The following is a 21,681-nucleotide window of genomic DNA, read 5'->3' as shown; positions in this document are numbered from 1 at the left end:
AATAATCTTGCGCGACCAGAGGAAGTCCCAAAGTGCTTTGCAGCCAATGAAGTACTTTAGAAGTGTAGTTATTGTTGAAATGTAGGAAACACAGCAGCCAATTTGTGCACAGCAAGCTCCCACAAACAGCAGTATGATAATGACCTGCTATTCTTTCTGTGACGTTGATTGCAGGATAAACATTGGCCAAGTTACCGGACAGAACTCCCCCAATCTCCTTCAAAATATTGTCATGGCGTCCTTCACAGCCACCCCAGTGGGGGAACACCTGCCCTGGGTTTAACATCTCTTCCGTCTCTGGCAGCAGAGCTCTCCATCAGTACTGCAATGGAGTACCAGCCTTGATACTGTGCTCAAGCCCTGGAGGGGGACATGAACCCAGAACCTTGTGATGGTGAGACAAGGTTGTTAACAACTGAGCCAAGAAAAAAAGACTTGTGTCTATGGCGCCTTTCACACCCAACAGACTCTCCACAAGACTCTCCCTTGCAAAGAATCTTGCACAAGCACAGGATGGCTCAAAGTGCTCAACAGCCAATGAATAGTAGTAACTAGGGTCATTAAACAAAGTTACTGTTGGATGACAAAAAAGCTAAAAAGAACAGTTATCCTTTTACATAGGTGAAAAGCTGCAAAATCGGAAAGGAGAGTTTTAAAGGAAAAGGTACAAACAAATACAAGAACATGTTCAACATTTTGAGTTTGATGGGGTATCGGCTGGAGGGGGAAGAAAACATCAGCGACCACTTCTTTTCAAAAGAATTACTTTTATGTGCTCTAATTGTGGATTAACAGAAATAATGCACAGAGCTACATCCAGGTGTCTGATCAAATCAGTTATGAAGCAGATATGACTAAACTGAAAGGCGGTCTTGTGGCATAGTGGGAACGGTCCTTGCCCCTGAGTCAGAGGCTCCAGGTTTGAGTCCCACCCCAGGACTGGATGGTCAAGGAAGATGTGTTCATAACAGAATCACAGAATTACAGTGCAGAAGGAGGCTATTCGGCCCATCGAGTCTGCACCGGCCCTCGGAAAGAGCACCCCACCTAAGCCCACACCTCCACCCTATCTCCATCACGTGGTCAAACAGGTTGAGCATCAACCTGCAAAAATCCTTTCAAACACTCTAATGGCTGGTGCTAAGGGCGGGAGGGATCCCTGGTCAGCAATACTTGATGTGGAGTGGGACCCCCTCAAGCTATAGTCCCCTTGGTGACAGATTAGCGACCTGTTCCAGGAATAAATAGCTATGGAAACAGACAAATAGGGCGCAATCTGGGGTGGCACAGTGGTTAGCACTGCTAACTCACGGCGCCAAAGGACCCGGGATCAATCCTGGCCCCGGGCCACTGTCTGTGTAAAGTTTGCACATTCTCCCCGTGTCTGCGTAGGTCTCACCTCCACGACCCAAAGATGTGCAGGGGAGGTGGATTGGCCACACGAAATTGCCCCTTAATTGGGGGAAAAAAAAGAATTGGGTACACTAAATTTTAAATAAGTCACGAGTTACTTTAATCGCACAGATAGTTGGTCAGAAGAGGGTGAGCGGCATCTGGATCTGGGAAAAGTAGCAATGAATTCCTAAGGACCATCGCAGTTGGCTAAAAAGACCAATTCGAGGAAACCAGTTGGACCACTGTGTGAGGCTCAGAGTGCGCAACCCTTGTAATGAGCAGGTCTTGGCAGATTTGCCAAGTCAATCCATGAATTCTATGCTCCTATTCACCCCCCGCAGCCTGATGCTTGTGTAAGGAGTGCGACAAAGGGGGCTGAACAACTGCTGAAGTGAAAGGTCACTGACATGGGGATTAAAAAAAATTGAAGCCTTTTTCATAAAAATAAGTCATGAGAAAAAATGTTTCCACCAAATTTTCAGCCTTCGTTGCAGAAGGAAGGAAGAAGTGGCAGCCAAGAACGAAAGGATTGAAAAGTCAAAATGGAGGCGTGACCGCGGCTGAACACTGCAGTCCTGATTCCGGGTTTGGTGTCTGTGGAAATGGATAAGCATACTGTATCCTGTGGATGTGACGAGGGCCATGTTTGGCACTCCTTCGCAGACAGAAATGCTCTGTACCTGGCAGGAGATGAAAGCCCAGTTCAATGCTGTCCGCAGGATGTATTTTGCAAGAGAAGACGGCACGCTCAGTAATCTGGCATCCTACCTAAACAGCACTAGGTGGACGGTCGAACATTTCCGACGGACAGCACCACTGTGTCGGACCAATCGGACCAAGAGCAAAAGCCGAGGATTTTCAGCGTCTTCTGTAATGAACAAACCTGTCTGTGCAGTCAGCCGGGAGGAGGCAGTTAGAGTGTCAAAGGTAGGACTGGGGCTGAGGAACAAAAAAACATCGGGTTGATTAACTGGATCTCTGGGATCAGATCGGCTGCTTGCTAATTCAAGGTAATCCAAGCAGCCTGAGAAATGGAGAAGTACAGTTAGTCCTCATGGTGAACACCAAAGCCAGCAAGCAAGTGGAAAAGGTAGGGATCAACAGTTAAAAATTCTCAAGGGTTATTTAAGTGGGAGGAGGAGAAAAAATACCTTGAGGCAAGGGAGAGATATTTATACTCACAAGAGATCAAAGGGCAGGAAACTTAAAGGAACTGGAGCACTGGGGGCAATCATAAATATACAGAGATTTCTGCAGGCAGAGGCTGTAATGAAGACCGTCAGTGAGAAACAATAGATGAGAGAGAAGAACTGGGGCAGAGAGGTGGCTCAGGAAATGGCACAATGTCACAAAGTGACGAGAGGTGAGCCGGGTGGGGGGGGGGGGGGGGGGGGGGGGGGGGGGGGTAGCGTGGGATGGGTCGTTTTTGTGGCCTATTTTAACGAACCTCGTATTTGCCAATTTTCAAAAATGACTCAGTAGCTTGGACCACATAGAACTGTCATTGAGTGGCTAACATCTTCTGAAACAATCACCATCAGATGCCAAAACTATAATGCCTTTCACAGCATCACACGGCAAACAAATGGAATGTGGAAAATTGGAATGATCCAAGTACATTTGCCTGGTTGTTAATGCGTCCACAGGATGAACTCTTGTGTGTTTGTGTGCGTGTGTGGTTGGCGGAGAATGAAGAATTAACCAATCACATTCTGTGTTGTTGCTGCAAGTCTGGGGAACTCGATTTCAAAACTGTCAAGTGACAGAAAAGAAAAACAACAGAAAATGATGCAAACCGGTGATGGAATCCTGATTGACCAACTGATTTTCTTAAATATACGTTTAGAGTACCCAATTTGTTTTTTTTCCAATCCATCTTACCCTGCACATCTTTGGGTTGTGTGGGGTGAGACCCACGCAGACAGGGGGAGAATGTGCAAACTCCACACGGACAGCGAGCCGGGGCTGGGATCGAACCCGGGTCCTCGGCGCCGTGAGGCAGCAGGGCTAACCACCGCGTTGCCGTGCCGCCCTTCAACTACGTTGTTACACGTGATTGAACATAATTTAAATCAGAACGCATTCAGCCATGGTCTCACATTGACAGCAAATACAATTTCGCCCCAGAGATATCCTGCACATTCACTCCTCTACTGCTGTCTGTAGAAGCGGTCCCATCCGATCCAAGATTCATTTCACTTTGAGAATATTCCTCCCTTACTGTAAAGATGTGAGCGAGGGCATTCAGAAACCCATCTCAGTGTACTAGTCAAACGCAGAAGCAGGCCACAAGATGAACAGCAGCCATCAATCCCTCAGCTTTAATAGTCGACAATCAATAACTGATCTCACAGGCATATCCAATTACTGGAACAGGAATGGACTGGATAAAAAGGCATTCTGAATCAAAGACAACATAACCTATTATTAAGCAGCTGAATTTAATTGGATCCAACTTGCTTTTATACATGGCTAACAAGAACCTTGTAAATGGCACTTCAATAAAATACATTGTTGTTTATCACGGGCTAGAAAACTTTTCCTATAAATGGTAATGCCACTCTTTAAACAGAGGGGATATCTCGAAAAACATCAAAAGGACTCGAAATGAATCCCAGCCCTGTTCCTTATCTTACCTTTCCTTTCAGAATACTGTGAATGTACAGAAGAACGATCCGTGGAATCCTGACAAGTGTAATTATAAACGAGCCCTTCACAACCGTTCCCAGATGGTAATTAAAGAGCTTCGAAACAGAGGAGAGGATTGGGTAGCCGGGCGGATTATTTTTGTCCCTGAGGAAAGAAATCAGTGATTATGTTATAAGACTGAGCTCCCCAACAATAAAAGGTGCTTAAGACAGGAAAGCACGAGCAATGTTACTTCACCAGGGTGTTCAAACATACCGCGTCCAGTGTGAAACTGAGCCAAACAATCCCAACCGGTTCAACTGCTGATGTGTTCGGTGGGAAGTTGCTTTCGTGGGTGCTGGAGTTGTGGGAGGGGGAAGAGAGGGAGAATTGCTAGTTTACCGGGGGGGGGGCTACCTGCCACAACACTGGGAATGCACTGAGGCGGTACAAGCAGGAGCTGCTCGGGGAGGACCCAGCAGACCAGGAGCTTGCCCCAACAGGACCCAATAGGCCGAGGAGGAGGCGGGAAGGAGGCGCCACATCAGGCCTTGCTTGTACCGGCAGCTTTTGTCGTTGAGGATCTGCCAGACCGGACATGTTGTCGTTGCATCCGGCTGAGCAGGGAGACCGTACGGCATATCTGCAGCATCATGGCGCACCTGGAGCCGCGAGGATATGGGGGGAGGTCATGCGCTCCCGGTGGCCATCAAGGTGAGGGTCACCCTGAACCTTTACGCCACGGGGTCCTTCCAGGCAGCAGGGTTCACCACCATCGCTGGGCTGCTCCATGTCCAGGGGGTGATCGATGGAATACATGTCCCCCTACCAGCACCGCCTCATGACAGGCCGGTCTTCACAAACTGAAAGGGAATCTACTCGATGAACGTGCAGCTGGTGTGTGACCATGAGCTGCACATCAAGCATGTCTGTGCCCGATACCTGGGATAGTGTGCACAATGCCTTCATCCTGGCACACCCGATGGTTCCTGCCATCTTCGAGGTGCACCCCCGGGTGAGGGGGTTGACTCCTGGGCGACAGGGGTTATCAGCTGTGGTCGTGGCTGATGACGCCTATCTGGAGACCACAGACCCGCTACAAGGTCCATACAGCGACCAGGGGCATGATCGAGCGGCGCACCGGCATCCTGAAGATGTGGCCTGCTGTGTCCTCCACAACACTGCGCAGCAGAAGGCAACGTCATGCTGGAGGAGGGGGTTGAATGCCAGGCCTCGTCCGATGAGGAGGATGCGGGGAAAGGACAGGATTTGCTTTAAGATGAAGATGAGGAGGAATTATTTGTCTTGGGGGGGGGGGGGGGGGGGGGGGGGGAGGGTGGGGGGAAACAGGCGAAAAGGTCAAGTTCACACTACCGTCAGGTCAGTCAGGATTTTATTGAATGGCGGACCGGGTTCAACAGGCCAAAATGGCCTACTCCTGCTTCCATTTCTGACGAGCCTTGCTAGCAAACTCCTACCTGTTGAAGTAACAGCACACCACAGCACCAGCGATTGTCATTTGCTGACAGGCCACAAGAAATTCGCTGGTCCAGATCAGTCCAATCACATGGTACCACCACATGTACCGTATTCCAGACAGTGGTCTGTACTCAACCAGATTGTCCGCAGTCACATAGGCATTACCTGGAAGGAAGATTAAAAGGAAAGCAGAAGGTGAAATGCAGGAACAGCAACGTCCGGAGAACACAGCCCACTGATCGTTGTTGTGTTATGCTTCTTCATGTAGCATAAGTTCCTTCGTTGATGTATACTCTGACAAAGGAAGGTTCCAACTTGCAGATAGGTTTAACACATTTATTGAACAGTTAACAATTCTCCTACTTGAGTTCGACTCTCCTGCTAATCCTGCTATAGTGACTCAGTCTAACTAACCAGTCTGCTCTAAGCCATGCGGTGGGTGTGATGCTTCCTGATCTGCCCCTGTCTCTCTGAGTGTCGCCTATGGAAAAAGAAAGAGCATGTGTGCCCTGTCCTTTTATATGGGTTGCCCCCTTGTGGTAGTGTCACCTCTGGGTGTCTTGACTGCCCATTGGTCGTGTCCTATCTTCCTGACCTATTGGTTGAATGTCTGTGTGTCATGATGTCTCTGGTGCTCCTTCTAGTGTTTATTTAGACCTAATGTATCTACATTAACCCCTTGTGTATTTACAGTGATGCATATCACCACAACCGTCACATTTCCGCCCTCCCAATGGAAATCCCAGGTGAGAAAATCTCATTTTTCCTTCAAACCGAGAATGGGTCAGCAAGTTGAGAGTTGGCAAACGTAAAACAAAAAATTCAAGTTTAAAGAGTAACGTCTCAACTGAATTGTAAAATAGTCTACACATCTATTCCAAACCATCAAAACAATACACCACTGTAGTTATTGGGCAGTACATTCAACGTGTCCATGCACTGGAATCCCAGAGGGACCATCGCACACCTCCTTCAAGAGCCTGAAGGGCCTGGGCTGTGTGGATGGGTTGTAAACAAAAATCCATATGAAGTATCTTGGGGAAGGTAGTGGCTCGGCGGTATTGTGGTCGCTGGACTAGTAATCCAGAGACCCAGGGTCATGCTCTGGGTGATGTGCCATCAATTAACACAAGACGAGTAGTGAACGAAACTGTGGCTTTAATAAGCTAAACAGGAAGCCTCCTGGCCACTGATCCCGAACTGGGGCAGGACCGGAGGTCAGCCACTTTTATACCGAGCCCGAGGGGAGGAGCCACAGGCAGAGCCATCAGGCAGTGGTTTACCACAATACATGTAGTGCAGTAACAGTTTACCACAATATATATAATGCACCAACAGTGGTTTACCACATTCACCCCCTGTTAAAAAAGAGTCCAGCGGTGGTGAAGTGAACTTAAAGGTCGAGTCTTTCGGGGGCTTTGACCTTAGAACATAGAACAGTACAGCACATAGAACAGTACAGCACAGAACAGGCCCTTCGGCCCTCGATGTTGTGCCGAACAATGATCACCCCACTTAAACCCACGTAACCCGTATACCCGTAACCCAACAATCCCCCCATTAACCTTACACTACGGGCAATTTAGCATGGCCAATCCACCTAACCCGCACATCTTTGGACTGTGGGAGGAAACCGGAGCACCCGGAGGAAACCCACGCGCACACGGGGAGGACGTGCAGACTCCACACAGACAGTGACCCAGCCGGGAATCGAACCTGGGACCCTGGAGCTGTGAAGCATTGATGCTAACCACCATGCTACCGTGAGGCCCCATGACCTTCTGCCATGATAGCCTCAGTCCAGCTGTGCTGTGTGCACTGGTGTCGAGATCTGCGCATCCGGGAGCGTGTTGACTTCTCCTTCACCCAGTAGTCGAGTCGGTGGAGGGGGGGGGGGGGGGGGGGGGGGGGGGCAGTGTAGGGGCGGGAGTGGTGGTGATGGTCACTGGGGAACCTGCAGGTGCCAAATCCTGGAGGGAGACTGTGGTCTGCCGCCTGTCATGATATGCCACATAGACATATTGTGGTTGGCATGGAGGAGCAGGACCTTCTCGACGAGGGGATCCGATTTATGATCCCTCACATGCTTCCGGAGGAGGACGGGCCCTGGGACTGTCAGCCAGGACGGGAGCGAGACCCCTGAGATGGACTTCCTAGGGAAGGCAAACATACGTTTGTGAGGGGTCTCATTGGTGGCAGTGCACAGGAGCAACCAGATGGAATGGAGAGCATCGGGAAGGACCGCCTGCCAGCGGGAGACTGGGAGACTTCTAGACCGTAGGGCCAGAAGGACAGCCTTCCAGACCGTCGCGTTCTCCCTCTCCACCTGTCCGTTTCCCCGGGGGCTGTAGCTGGTCATGCTGATTGAGGCGATGCCCTTGCTAAGCAGGAACTGACGCAACTCGTCGCTCATGAAGGAGGATCCCCGATCACTGTGGATGTAGGTGGGGAAACCGAACAAGGTGAAGAGACTGTGCAGGGCCTTGATGACGGTAGCAGAGGTTATATCAGGGTATGGGAGGCAAAGGGGAATCGTGAGTACTCGGCAACAACGTTGAGGAAGTACACGTTACGGTCAGTGGAGGGGAGGGGCCCTTTGAAGTCGCTGCTGAGGCGATCAAAGGGGCGGGAGGCCTTTACCAGGTGAGCTCTGTCTGGCCGATAGAAGTGCGGTTTGCACTCCGCACAGACCTGGCAGGCCCTGGTCATGGTCCTGATCTCCTCGATGGAGCAAGGCAGGTTGCGAGCCTTGATAAAATGAAAAAAACGTGTGACCCCCAGGTGACAGAGGTCATTGTGGAGGGCCCGAAGTCGGTCTACTTGTGCGCTGGCAGATGTACCGCGGGATAGGGCATCTGGGGGCTCATTGAGCTCCTGTTTAGCTTATTAAATTGATGTGCCATCAGTTAACACAAGACAGGTAGTGAATGTAACTGTGGCTTTAATAAGATAAACAGGAAGCCTCCTGGCCACTGATCCCGAAGTGGGGCAGGGCTGGAGGTCAGCCACCTTTATACCGAGCCCGAGGGGAGGAGCCACAGGCGGAGTCATCAGGCAGTGGTTTACCACAATACATGTAGTACAGTAACCGTTTACCACAATACATATAATACACATATAATACACCAACAGTGGTTTATCACACTGGGGACCCAGGTACGAATCCCAGATGGTGAAATTTGAATTTAATAAAACTTCGGATTTAAAAGTCTAATGCTGACTGTTGTTGATTGTCATAAAAACCCATCTAGTTCACAAAATATGTCCTCCTTACCCGGTCAGGCGTACATGAGACTCCAGACCCACAGCAATAAACTGTCCTCTGAAATGGCCGAAGCAAGCCACTCAGTTCAAGGGCAATAAGGGATGGGCAATAAATGCTGGCCCTGCCAGAGATGCTCACCTCCATGAATGAATAAAAAAATATATAATTCACACCAATACCCAGATGATATCGAGTTCATTTTTGGGAGGGAGATTTGGTTGGGGGGTTGCGGGTTAGGTGATGGTAGCATCTGCAGGAAATGTTGACTGTTATTTGCATAAACCTTATTGCAAGGGGCCGGTTTAGCACACTGGGCTAAATCGCTGGCTTTGAAAGCAGACCAAGGCAGGCCAGCAGCGCGGTTCAATTCCCATACCAGCCTCGCCGAACAGGTGCCAGAATGTGGCGACTAGGGGCTTTTCACAGTAACTTAATTGAAGCCTACTCGTGACAATAAGCGATTTTCATATTTCATGAAGACTGAAGAATATTCAAACAATCGGAAACTCCCTCAGCATGGAGCTTACCCGTCGTCTGATTTGGCAGAATTTAATTCTCCACATTTGCACAACGAAATGACAAAAGTTCAGGCAACGGAGAGAGAGAGAGAGAGAGAGAGAGAGCGAAGGAAAAGATTGCAAAATATAGGAAATAAAAACAGAAAGTGCTGAAAGGTTCTGCAGCTCTGGCAGCGTTTGTGTGAGAGAAACAGAGTTAACGTTTCGAGGTCAATGTGACTCTTCTTTGGAACTCTACTTGGGAAATGGCTGGTCCGAGTCTTGCAATGCTTTTTAATATGGAACTCACGTAGGAACCAGTCCCTGTAATTTCCCAAGTTTAATTGGTTTTCGTTTTCCTTCTGGGGGCGATACAGAGAAGGGGAAAGAGAGGAGGGAGTAATACAGGAGAGGAAGGAGCGAGGAGGAGGGAGCGAGGGAGGGGAGGAGAGAAGCACATAATGATACTTTATTTATGTTCATGCACAATCCCATTGCAAATTAGCTAGTTAATTAATAACTAGTGGATAATATATGAAATTACCGGCAATCATTATACATCAACACATCATGGTCATTTTTCTGATCTTCTGAAATCTCAGTGGCCATTTCTGTTAAAAATGTGTGCAGCTTTTGACAGGTACTACATAGACGCCATCTTGTGATCTATATGAATTGAGGCAGGCAAGTTGATGCTCTACTAAATGCTTGAGCAAGGCAACATTGAGAGAAAGGAATACCACCTAGCCAAGCTATACATAAAAGAAAACAGGTCAAATATTGATTTTAAAACTAGAAAATGTTATATGTCAATGGGCTATGTTTACCCTCAAGGTTGACATATAAACTGGGTGACAATATGAAAATGTCGAGCTTTAGTACAACCAGAAAATCAAGCCGTGCAATAATAGAACAAAATGGCCAAATCCCCATGGGAATGTGCTCTTTCTTTTTCTCTTCCATGTACATCAGATTGCCTTCTTTATTTAAGTTCATGTTTACAGGATGTGGGCTTCGCTGGCTAGGCCACCCTAATTGCCCTTGAGAAGATGGTGGTGAGCTTCCTTCTTGAACCACAGCAGCTTATGTGGTGTAGGTACACCCACTGTGCTGTGAGGGAGGCTGTTCCAGGATTTTGACCCAGCGACAGTGAAGGAACAGCGATATATTCCCAAGTCAGGATGGTGAGAGACGGGGACAGCACTTCAGGTGGTGGTGTTCCCGTGTGTCTGCCGCCCTGGATAGTGGCAAACTTCTTGTGTTGTTGGAGTTGCAGTCATCCAGGCAATTGGGGAGTATCCCGTTAAACTCCTGACTTGTGCCTCGTAGATGATGGACAGGCTTTGGGAGGAGTCAGGAGGTATGTTACTTGCCTCAGGAGTCCGAGCCTCTGACCTGCTCTTGTAGACACAGTATTACTATGGCTAGTCCAGTTTAGTTTCTATTCAATGATCGCCCCAGGATGTTGATTCAGTGATGGTAATGCCATTGAATGTCCAGGGCCGAGGGTCTTGTATTATTTAAAAATGCTAAAAAAATAACCAAGATGAATATATGTAAATGGATTCCTTGCACCGAAACGAACTCTCGAGCAAACATAGATATCCAAAGAATGAAATATAAGGCAAGAAACAAAAAGTTTTGGCAAAAGGCTATCCCAGACACAAGCATTGGAATTGCAACAAACATACTGAGCAAGCAAACACATTTCACAGTGTTGTTCGACCTCCAGCCATTGGGGTTTATTTTATCCCCAAATATTAGCAACAATGCTGAAGCATAAAGTCGGCTGTTTTGAGATGCTCCGCTCTTTGGCGAGCTGGGCATCTCAAAGCAAGCAGGGACAGAGCTAGTGGTACCCCGAGACTGGCTTAGGTGTGCAATTGGATCAGGGGGCCTGTGCTGGGGGCTGCAAGACCAGATCAGATGGCTGCATCAGAATGGGGCCATGCGCTGGGGACGGTTAGCCTGGACTAGGTGATAAAGACCGTGACTCTGGATAAGGTATCTCTGCGTCAGAAAGGGGGAGGAGGGCGGAAGTCAGAGACTGGGACAGGATTGGTGGCGAGGGCCCACCTCAGAGGGCGGAAGTCAGAGACTGGGACAGGATTGGTGGTGAGGGCCCACCTCAGACAGTGGACTTTGCGTGGTTGACCCCCATCATTGACAGCACTGGGGCTGTGGAAAACATATGAAGCTCAGTTGCGATACGTTGGTCTTGCAGGAACGGGCTGGATGGGCGGGGCGGGGCGGGCGGGTCGGCTACTTAACATGGCCGGCAGAACCATAACCGGAATCGGAGCAGATTGCAGAGACTGTGCAGAAGGAAAGGACCTTGCAGCATTCAAATCTCTGGACCCAACAAGCTGTGTTTTGTAGGTGAGGTGGGGTTCCGGGATAGGGCGGGGGATTGGACACAGATAGGGTGCTCTTTCAGAGGGGTCGGTGCAGACTTGATGGGCCAGGACTTACAGGCTGGGCCTCTGTTGAAGCAAAATGGCTGAGGGGGTGACCTAATAAAGGTGTTTAACATTCTGAGTGGTTTTGATAGAGTGGGTACAGGGAGATTGTTTCCTCTTGTGGGGAAAAGCACATCGAGAGGCCATCAATATAAAATAGTCACCAGTAAATCCAATAGGAATTCAGGAGAAAGTTCTTTACCCCAGAGAGTGGTGAGGCCTAGGAACTCACTGCCACAGGGAAGCTAATAGTACGGGTGTATTTAAGGGGAAATTAGACAAGCCGACAAGAGAGAAGGGAATAGAGGGTTACAATGGCAGACTTAGATGAGGAAAGATGGGAGGAGGTTCAAGTGGAGCTTTAATGCTAGATTGGACCAGATGGGCCACGTGGTCTGTTTCTCCGCCATGTATCTTTTGCCATCTCACATAATCAATCATAGAATACTAGAATTTACAGAATGAAACTTAAGAAATTATGGGTGCGATTCTCCCGAGTCACGAAGACTCGGGAAGCTGGCGTCAAAAACGGGCGGGTTTGACGCCAGCCTCCGCCCCCCCGACCGGGAACCGATTCTGCTCCCCGGTCGGGGCTAGCATCGCGCGGCCGTGAACTCCGGCATCGCGGGCTTAACGAATTTCGTTAAGCCTGCTAGCCAGAGTTAGCGACAGCTGACGCGTCAGATGATGTCAGCCGCGCATGCGCGGATTGGACGACTCCAACCCGCGTATGCACGGATGACGTCATCACGCATATGCGCAAAACCCGCGCATGTGCGGGCCGGTATGCCCCTCAGCCGCCCCGCGAATGGATACAGCGAGGCGGCGGAGGGAGAAAGAGTGCGCGGGGTAAGTACCCGCTGCCCGCGATCGGTGCCCACCGATCGCGGGCCCATGGCACCCTTGGCACGGCCATGGTACTGCCGTGCCAATCGGTGCCATGGTTCCCCAGATAGGGACTTTACGGCCGTTTTTACGAACGGTCAGACCAGGTGTGTTTTACATTCATAAAAACGGTCGTAAAGGGCTTGGAAATTGGCCCATCGGCCAGGGGTGAATCGCTGCTTGCCGTAAAAAAACGGCGGGCAGCGATTCGTGTCGGGAGGTGTGTGTGGGGGGGTGGGGGGGGGGGGGGGAATAGCGGGAGGGCGTCGGACCAGCGTGGCAGTAAAAATTTACGTCGCCCGCTATTCTCCGCCCCGTCGTGAGTGCGGAGAATCGCGCCTTATTTTTTTAAAATTTGAAGTACCCACATCTTTTCTCCCAATTAAGGGGCAATAGCGTGGAACATCTTTGGGTTGTGGGGGTGAGACCCACACAGACACAGGGAGAATGTGCAAACTCCACACAGACAGTGACCCGGGGCCGGGATCGAACCTCAGCAGCAGTGCTAACCACTGCGCCACCGTGCCACCCGCAACTTAAGCAATTCTAAAGCTTCTCCTCATAGATACTGGCCGGAATTCTGCGGCTATTCGCTGGCAGCATGATTCGCTGGTGCCGCCGCTGCACACTTTCCTCCCCCCCCCCCCCCCCCCCCCCCCCCCCCCCCCCGGTTTCCTGGCAGCGGCGGGAACAGAGAATTCCGCCGGCAGCAAACGGTATGCCGTCTCCTGCCGCCGAGAAACACACGGCTGAGCAGCCGGGGAGTCCCACCCACTACTTTGAACATTCGCTGTCCACATCTATTAGTCTGCATTGTGCTTTCATATCCCAGTATCAGATCAACAAACACCCTCTTATTTCAGGACGTGATCACAGCGGACAAAAGGAAGTTGCCGCTGTCTCAGCTGTAACTCGTCTGCCCGTTCTTTACACTAATAATATGTTTGAAAAGTTCCCCATGGTAGGCTTATGCAGAAAGTAAGGAGGCATGGGATAGTGGGAAATTTGGCCAGTTGGATAATGAACTGGCTAACCGATAGAAGTCAGAGAGTGGTGGTGGATGGCAAATATTCAGCCTGGAGCCCAGTTACCAGTGGCGTACCGCAGGGATCAGTTCTGGGTCCTCTGCTGTTTGTGATTTTCATTAATCACTTGGATAAGGGAGTTGAAGGGTGGGTCAGTAAATTTGCAGACGATACGAAGATTGGTGGAGTTGTGGATAGTGAGGAGGGCTGTTGTCGGCTGCAAAGAGACATAGATAGGATGCGGGGCTGAGAAGTGGCAGATGGACTTTAACCTTGAAAAGTGTGAGGTTGTCCATTTTGGAAGGACAAATATGAATGCGGAATACGGGGTTAACGGTAGAGTTCTTGGCAATGTGGAGGAGCAGAGAGATCTTGGGGGTCTATGTTCATAGATCTTTGAAAGTTGCCATTCAAGTGGATAGAGCTGTGAAGAAGGCCTGTGGTGTGCTAGCGTTCATTAGCAGAGGGATTGAATTTAAGAGCTGTGAGGTGATGATGCAGCTGTACAAAACCTTGGTAAGGCCACATTTGGAGTACTGTGTGCAGTTCTGGTCACTTCATGTTAGGAAGGATGTGGAAGCTTTGGAAATGGTGCAAAGGAGATTTACTAGGATGTTGCCTGGAATGGAGAGTAGGTCTTACGAGGAAAGGTTGAGGGTGCTAGGCCTTATCTCATTAGAACGGAGAAGGATGAGGGGCGACTTTATAGAGCTTTATAAGATGATCGGGGAATAGATAGAGTAGACAGTCAGAGACTTTTTCCCTGGGTGGAACAAACCATTACAAGGGGACATAAATTTAAGGTGAATGGTAGAAGATATAGGGGGGATGTCAGAGGTAGGTTCTTTACCCAGAGAGTAGTGGGGGCATGGAATGCACTGCCTGTGGAAGTAGTTGAGTCGGAAACATTAGGGACCTTCAAGCGGCTATTGGATAGGTACATGGATTATGGTAGAATGATTTGGTGTAGAATAATTTGTTCTTAATCTAGGACAAAAGTTCGGCACAACATCGTGGGCCGAAGGGCCTGTTCCGTGCTGTATTTTCCCATGTTCTATGTTCTAAAAGTGGGACAAGCAAAAATGTCCCGCTGTTAAGTAATGGGTTAAGAGACATTGTAATTAGTTGTCTCATTTATATTAAGTGTCCAATAATTGACACTGATATGTAAAGGGGGTTCAGGTGGCCTCTGGGTCGGGTGATGTGCAATGTTGTGAAGAGTCTGTTGGAAGAAATAAAAGTGTGTTGGTGAAAAAGGAACAGAACTTTTGTCTCTTCATACCACAGCATCTAATACGTCTAACAACTGGTAGCAGAGGATGGTTGCTGTGTAAATGTGAAGGGTTGAAAGATACAATTTTTCCAGATCAAACTAAGGAGTGAGTGAAAAAAGAAGGGATATATGGCTGAACCCAGGATAAAGATGGCTGGATATATAAATCCTCCCTCATTTTCTGAAAGGGAATCGTACGACCAATGGAGAAGTGCAGTAGTTATGTGGACTAAGGTAACTGCTTTGGGAAAGAGAAAACAAGGTATGGCATTGGCTCTTTCTTTACGCTATGGCAGTAAAATCCGAAACAAAGTGCTTTCTGAGCTGGAATTGGAAGAGTTAGACTCAGAAGAAGGTCTGGCGACTTTATTACATTATATGGATGAGATTTATAAGAATGATGACTTGTTAAGTGCGTATTAAGCATGGTTGGATTTTGATAAGTTCCGGAAAATGGAGAATTTGTCAGACTATATAAAAAGCTGCAGAAACACAGGCTGGAATTTCCACAGTCTGTGTTGGCCTTTAAATTACTTGACTGTGCTAGAGTGAGCAACATGGATAGGCTCCTGGTTTTGACAGGAGTTCAGTTTACGGATAAGGATACCTTATTCGAACTGATGACAAAAGCTTTACAAAAGTTTCTGGGGAAACATTCGATTCCGAAGGATCTGATGACCCAAACAGGTCAGCCTGCAATAAGGCAGAATATGGAAGATACACTACTAACAGGGTGGCGAAATCGTATGGCTACGAACAGGCCTCAAGACTATAAAAGCAGACCGAGACAAGGAAATTAGGAAGACAGAAACCCAGTTAGAACCTACAATAGGAAGATGAACCCCAGAAATGCACGGGGCATGGTAAATCGATGTTTTCGATGTGACTCTCAATACCATTATGCTTTCAACTGTCCAACTGGTTATGATAGTGTGTTTGAAGCGACACATGACACGGAAGAGTCAGAAGAGGAAAAAGATACTGACCAGAAAGAAGGCATTGTCCTATTAACAAGCAGTTTTACACCAGTAATGAGGGTGTTGGTTGCAGAATCCTTCACCTGTGCTGTATTGGACAGTGGCTGCACATCTACTGTGTATGAGATTGACTGGTTAAAATGTTATCTGGACTCCTTGAATGCTGAAAATCATAACAAGGTTAAGGAATTTGAAAGTTCCACAAGTTTCAGGTTTGGGGATGATAATACTCTGAAGTCGCTAAAAAGAGTGGTGATCCCTTGCAATATTGCCGAAGTGAATCATTTCATTAGCACGGATGTTGTATCAAGTAGATACCTTTGCTTCTGAGCAGACCGGTGATGAAGAAAGCACACATGAAACTGGATATGGAACAGGTTATGGCAACAGCTTTTGGAAAGACGGTGGACTTGCAATTCACACAGTCGGGACACTATTGTATTTCATTACTGACAAATAATATCTCAAGTCGAGTGGTTAAGGATATGTTAATGGCAGTTGAAAATGGAACTTTAGCTGATAAAAAGCTTGTTGTAGTAAAACTGCATAGGCAATTTGCACATCTGTCTCCTCGGAGGCTGAAAAATTTATTAAAGAATGCAGGGGTAAGGAATGGCGACTATACTAAACTGATAGAACAGGTTAGTGATCGCTGTGAAGTTTGTAAGAAGTACAGAAGGACACCAGCACGACCGATAGTAACCCTACCTTTGGCCAGGGATTTTAACAACATTGTGGCCATGGACCTTAAGATCTGGGATAAAGCAAATAATATATTTATTTTGCATTTTGTAGATTTAGCAACCAGATTTAGTCAATCAACGATTGTACGAAGTAAAGAAAAGAGTAATTCTGGATCAATTCGTGGAAAAATGGATCAGGACAGGAATGGGTCCACCGACAAAATTCCTTATGGACAATGGGGGAGAATTTGTTAATGATGAGTTTAGGGATATGTGTGAAAGCATGAATATCAGAGTTATGAACACGGCTGCAGAAAACCCATTTAGTAATGGTGCCTGCGAAAGAAATCATGCTGTCATCGATGACATGCTTCGAAAAATTTTGGCAGATCGACCAAACTGCAGGCTAAATTCAGCTTTAGCATGGTCGGTACATGCAAAGAATTCATTGCAGATGGTTGGGGGCTATAATCCTTATCAATTAGTGTTTGGTAGAAATCCTAAAATTCCGTCTATTTTGGATGACCAGCCTCCAGCTTGGGAGGGGACTACAATTAGCTCTGGTTTTGCTGAACATTTAAATGCATTACATAGCAGTAGAAAAGCTTTTTTGGACGCAGAAATCTCTGAAAGAATTCGCAGAGCTTTAAGACATAATATACGGCCATCAGATGCCGTTTATCAGCAAGGAGACATGGTATACTATAAGAGAGACAATTCTAATGAATGGAAAGGCCCAGGGAAGATCATAGGCATAGATGGCAAAACAATTATTTTGCAACATGGTATTCAAACTGTTAGGGTACATTCATCAAGGATAATGGGTACCGATTACAAATGTTCAAATTTAGACAGAGCAGACAGACATGACGAGGAACCAGGGGGACCAGTTAACTGATATAGACAGGGTTTCTGTCGAGGAACACGACACTTCTGATAAATTAGAACAGGCCATTTTTCCGAAAGGGCAACTGCCAAAAGTTGGTACAAGTGACATACTTGCCTGAAGGGTCTAGTCAATGGAAGGATGCAACTGTTGTTAGTAGAGCAGGGAAGGCCACTGGAAAGTATAAACATTGGTTGAATGTACAGCATTCAGGGGAGAGAGTTAAGACAATGGATTGGGAAAAAGAAGTTCAAAAATGGAGGGCACAGAAACGCAGTGCCAGTTCAGATAATACATCGGATGGTGAACAGGTTCGCAGGAAAAGGCCGAGAACTATTGAAAGGACACCCCACAACAGAAGGGAAAGACCAAGCAGTAGCAGTACAGAACGAGATACCAGGTGGGAGAGGGAGTGTAGTTTATCAAGATCTTGGAACATGAGTAAGACTATGAATACTAATAGGAGTAGAAGCCCACATGCACGTGAGATTTTGGTGGCTTCAAATAAATTAGATGAAAAAGTTATCAAAGATGCTAAACAGCAAGAATTGCATAGTTGGAGTGAATTTGGGGTATACACGGAAGTACCGGATAGGGGACAAAAAGCTCTATCCCACAGATGGATTTGTACGGAAAAGGTTCTTCCGGATGGAACTTATAAGGCAAAGGCCAGGCTTGAGGCAAGGGGATTTGAAGAAAACTTAGAAGATCAGGATTTAAGGGTAGATTCACCTAAAGCAGGAAAGGTTATTTTAAAGATTTTCTTGGCTCTATTAGCCACAAAGGCATGGAACTGCAAATCTATAGATACAAAAGCTGCCTTTTTGCAGGGGCATCAGCTCCAGAGAGACATTTTTCTCCATCCTTCTAAAGATCAGCTATCACAGAAGGGGTACTCTGGAAGTTGAACAAATATGTATATGGATTAAATGATGCATCTAGAGTCTGGTACTTTTCGGTAAGGTCAGTTTTGTTAAAGTTAGGCTGTTGCCAGCTGAAAGCAGATCCTGCAATGTTTTACTGGCACTATAAAGGAAATCTTTCTCGCATCTTTATGATGCATGCCGATGATTTTTTGTGGGTTGGGACTAGTGATTTTGAAGCTTTTCTTATCTCTGGTTTGAGAAAAGAATTCAGGGTTGGAAGTCAGGCTTCCGGTGCATTTAAATATATTGGACTGGAAATCGGACAGACTAAGTTAGGGGCAAATTTAGGTCAGCAATCTTATTTGGAAAGCATCAGCCCAATAGCAATTAGTCGTGGCCGGGTTTCACAAAAAGACGCAATGGTTTCAAAGATAGAAAATGAGCAACTGCGAAGTTTAATTGGGCAACTGAACTGGTTAGGTAGACAGACTAGACCGGACGTGAGTTTTGATGTCTTAGAGTTGAGTACAAAAATGAATGATCCCAAAGTGGAAGACATAATGAGAGCAAATAAAGCTAAAAATGCAGGAGTGTGTTTTGAAGTTCCCGGTTTTAGGTGATCCTAGGCATTTGAAACTCATAGTTTATAGCGATGCGTCCTATGCAAATTTATGTGATGGGGTTTCAAGCGCAGGAGGTTTTATAATTTCCTTTTGGGGAACAATGGTAAATGTTGCCCTCTTGTGTGGGAAACAAAGAAAATAAGGAGAGTGGTCAAAAGCACTTTGGCTGCTGAGAAGTTAAGCCTTGTGGAAGCGGTGGATATGGCCTTTTATATAAGTCAGATATTAACAGAAATTTTGGGATTAGAGGATTTGGGTAATATACTTATTGATTGTCACATTGACAATAAATCCCTGTGGGAAAATGTGTACTCTACAAAAAGTGTCAATGAAAAGAGATTACGGATAGACATCGCAAGTTTGAAGCAGATGTTGGACAGAGGGGAAATAACAAAAATTAAATGGGTCGACAGGAGCTATCAACTGTCAGACTGTTTTACGAAAAGAGGGGCTAGTTCACGGAAACTTTTGGATATTGTTAATGAAGGGAGCCTGTTTCTGTGACTTTTTTTTCTCTTCCAACCAAAAAAAAACTGGGAAAAAAAGGGGGAAATCATGTGTGTGTTTTAGTTTCTTGAAATTTGTTTTTCACCTAATAGTTTTTTTTTCTCCAAGGAAGGGGAGACTGTTAAGTAATGGCTTAAGAGACATTGCAATTAGTTGTCTCATTTATGTTAAGTGTCCAATAATTGACACTGATATGTAAAGGGGATTCAGGTGGCCTCTGGGGCTGGTGATGTGTAGAGTTTTGTGCAGAGTCTGTTGGAAGAAAAAGAAGTGTGTTGGTGAAAAAGGAACAGAACTTTTGTCTCTTCATACCACAGCATCTAATACGTCTAATACCCGCTGCCAGTCCTAACATTCTTCAACTTCATGAGTCCCAAGTGCATCCTAATGGATTCATTGAAATTAAGCTAATTCCTGGATCTAGACCCGACTCGCTCAGAGAGGGCGAGTGAGATGAAAGTTCAATCTATTCCAAACCCAAAGGGCAGCACGGTGGTTCAATGGTTAGCATTGCTGCCTCACGGCACTGAGGTCCCAGGTTCGATCCCGGCTCTGGGTCACTGTCCATGTGGAGTTTGCACATTCACCCCGTGTCGGCGTGGGTTTCACCCCCAGAACCCAAAGATGTGCAGAGTGGGTGGATTGGCCACACTAAACTGCCCCTTAATTGGAGAAAATGAATTGGATAATCTAAATTTATTAAAAAAAGGAAGGGTATAAAGGGATATAGCACAGGGAAGCAGGGAGTGTTTTGCCAAAGGTTGGTATTGTGGCCGGTATGGGCTTGGAGGGCCGAAGGGTCTGTTCCTGTGCTGTATTGTTCTTTGAGGCAGTAAATAAGGTATTGAGAAAGCAGTGGTCGGAATGTCGGGATACAACTGTAGGTTGAAGAAGCCTCCAGCATACCTTGAAGGATAATTGCTTCCCACTTTAGTGCTGTCGACCTGTAAAATCGATTGCCTCGAAGTGCTCTCAGTATTCTAAAGCATTCTAAAAGCGCAGTTATATTACCACTGGTCCCACATATGAAAACAATTTGTCCGAATCGCTGGAAATTTCACACTGCTCTTTTAACATTCTCTGGAAAACACTTCTTCAAGCTCGCTTGGAATATTTTGGGTTGAGTTGCCAGACTCAAATGGTTTTAGTACAAAAGCCCAGGTATCAGCGCTACAGCCACTCACCTGCAGTGCCTAGACTGAGAAGTACGGCCACCCAGTAGATCCAGAATAAAGTGAGAATGATGAAGGTCCACACGGGTTGGAAAAGTAAGAGAGGAACGTTGCTGAATAGGTTACTGGTGATCCGAAACAGCTGAATGGTCAGACCGATCCTTTTCCACATCACCAAGGTCAAGATGATAAGGATTACCTGCGGGGACAATAAACCGGTCAGTAAAAGAAAAAGCCTGCAAAAGCAAAATGCTGAAGATGCTGAGAATCTGAAATAAAGGGAGAAAACGCTGGAAATACTCAGCAGGTCTGATAGCAGCTGTGGAGAGAGGAACAGAGTTAATGTTTCAGCTGATAGTCTTACATCAGAATTGAGGGAAGTTAGAAATGTAATGGGACAGGAACTCCCAAAGTTTCTCTTGGTGGAGAATTCTAGAACCAGGGGACATAGATACAATATAAGTGGCAGAAAGTGCAGAGGGGACATGAGGAGGATTTTTTTTTTTTTTTTTTTTTAACACAGAGGGTAGTGGGAGTCTGGAATTCGCTGCCCGAGTTGGTGGTGGAGGCAGAGACCCTAAACTCTTTTAAAAAGTACCTGGATCTGCACCTTGCGTGCTCTAAGCTACAGGGCTGTGGACCGGGTGCAGGAAGGTGGGTTTGGAAAGGGCACCTGGGGGTCCTTGGGCTGGCCTGGGCAAGATGGGCGGAACTTTTCTATGACTCTTATCGTTAAACCCTGGAAGGAGGACCTACTTTAGGAATGGGTAATAATTTTAACATTATCTTTTTACATTAAACTTAAGTCTTACCTTTTGTCCTTTTTGTCTCTCTCTCTCACTCACATAAATATGACTCTCTCACACCCCTCTCTCTCACACATACTCAACCCCCTCTCACACACACACACACTCACCCTCCTCTCTCATACACTCACCCCCCTCACACACACACACTTACCCCCCTCACACACACACACTTACCCCCCTCACACACACACACACTCACCCCCCTCACACACACACACACTCACCCCCCTCACACACACACACACTCACCCC

The 21,681-nt window shown here is 47.0% G+C and overlaps 1 protein-coding gene across 2 annotated transcripts in view; it reads right to left on the bottom strand.

The window, feature by feature from the left end:
• Positions 1-21,681, bottom strand: part of LOC119964428 (choline transporter-like protein 3) — a 113,147-nt gene that overhangs the window by 21,016 nt on the left and 70,450 nt on the right. For both annotated transcript variants that reach the window (XM_038793893.1, XM_038793894.1), the window contains exons 9-11: positions 20,633-20,819; positions 5,502-5,667; positions 4,032-4,188 (exon numbers count right to left, since the gene is read on the bottom strand). In XM_038793893.1, the coding sequence (XP_038649821.1) occupies positions 4,032-4,188; positions 5,502-5,667; positions 20,633-20,819 (510 nt within the window). The remainder of the gene's footprint in view (positions 1-4,031; positions 4,189-5,501; positions 5,668-20,632; positions 20,820-21,681) is intronic.

Source organism: Scyliorhinus canicula, chromosome 4, assembly GCF_902713615.1.
Source record: "Scyliorhinus canicula chromosome 4, sScyCan1.1, whole genome shotgun sequence".
NCBI lineage: Eukaryota > Metazoa > Chordata > Chondrichthyes > Carcharhiniformes > Scyliorhinidae > Scyliorhinus > Scyliorhinus canicula.
Note: the sequence above shows the minus strand (reverse complement) of the source record. Positions and strands in the feature narration are given on the sequence as shown.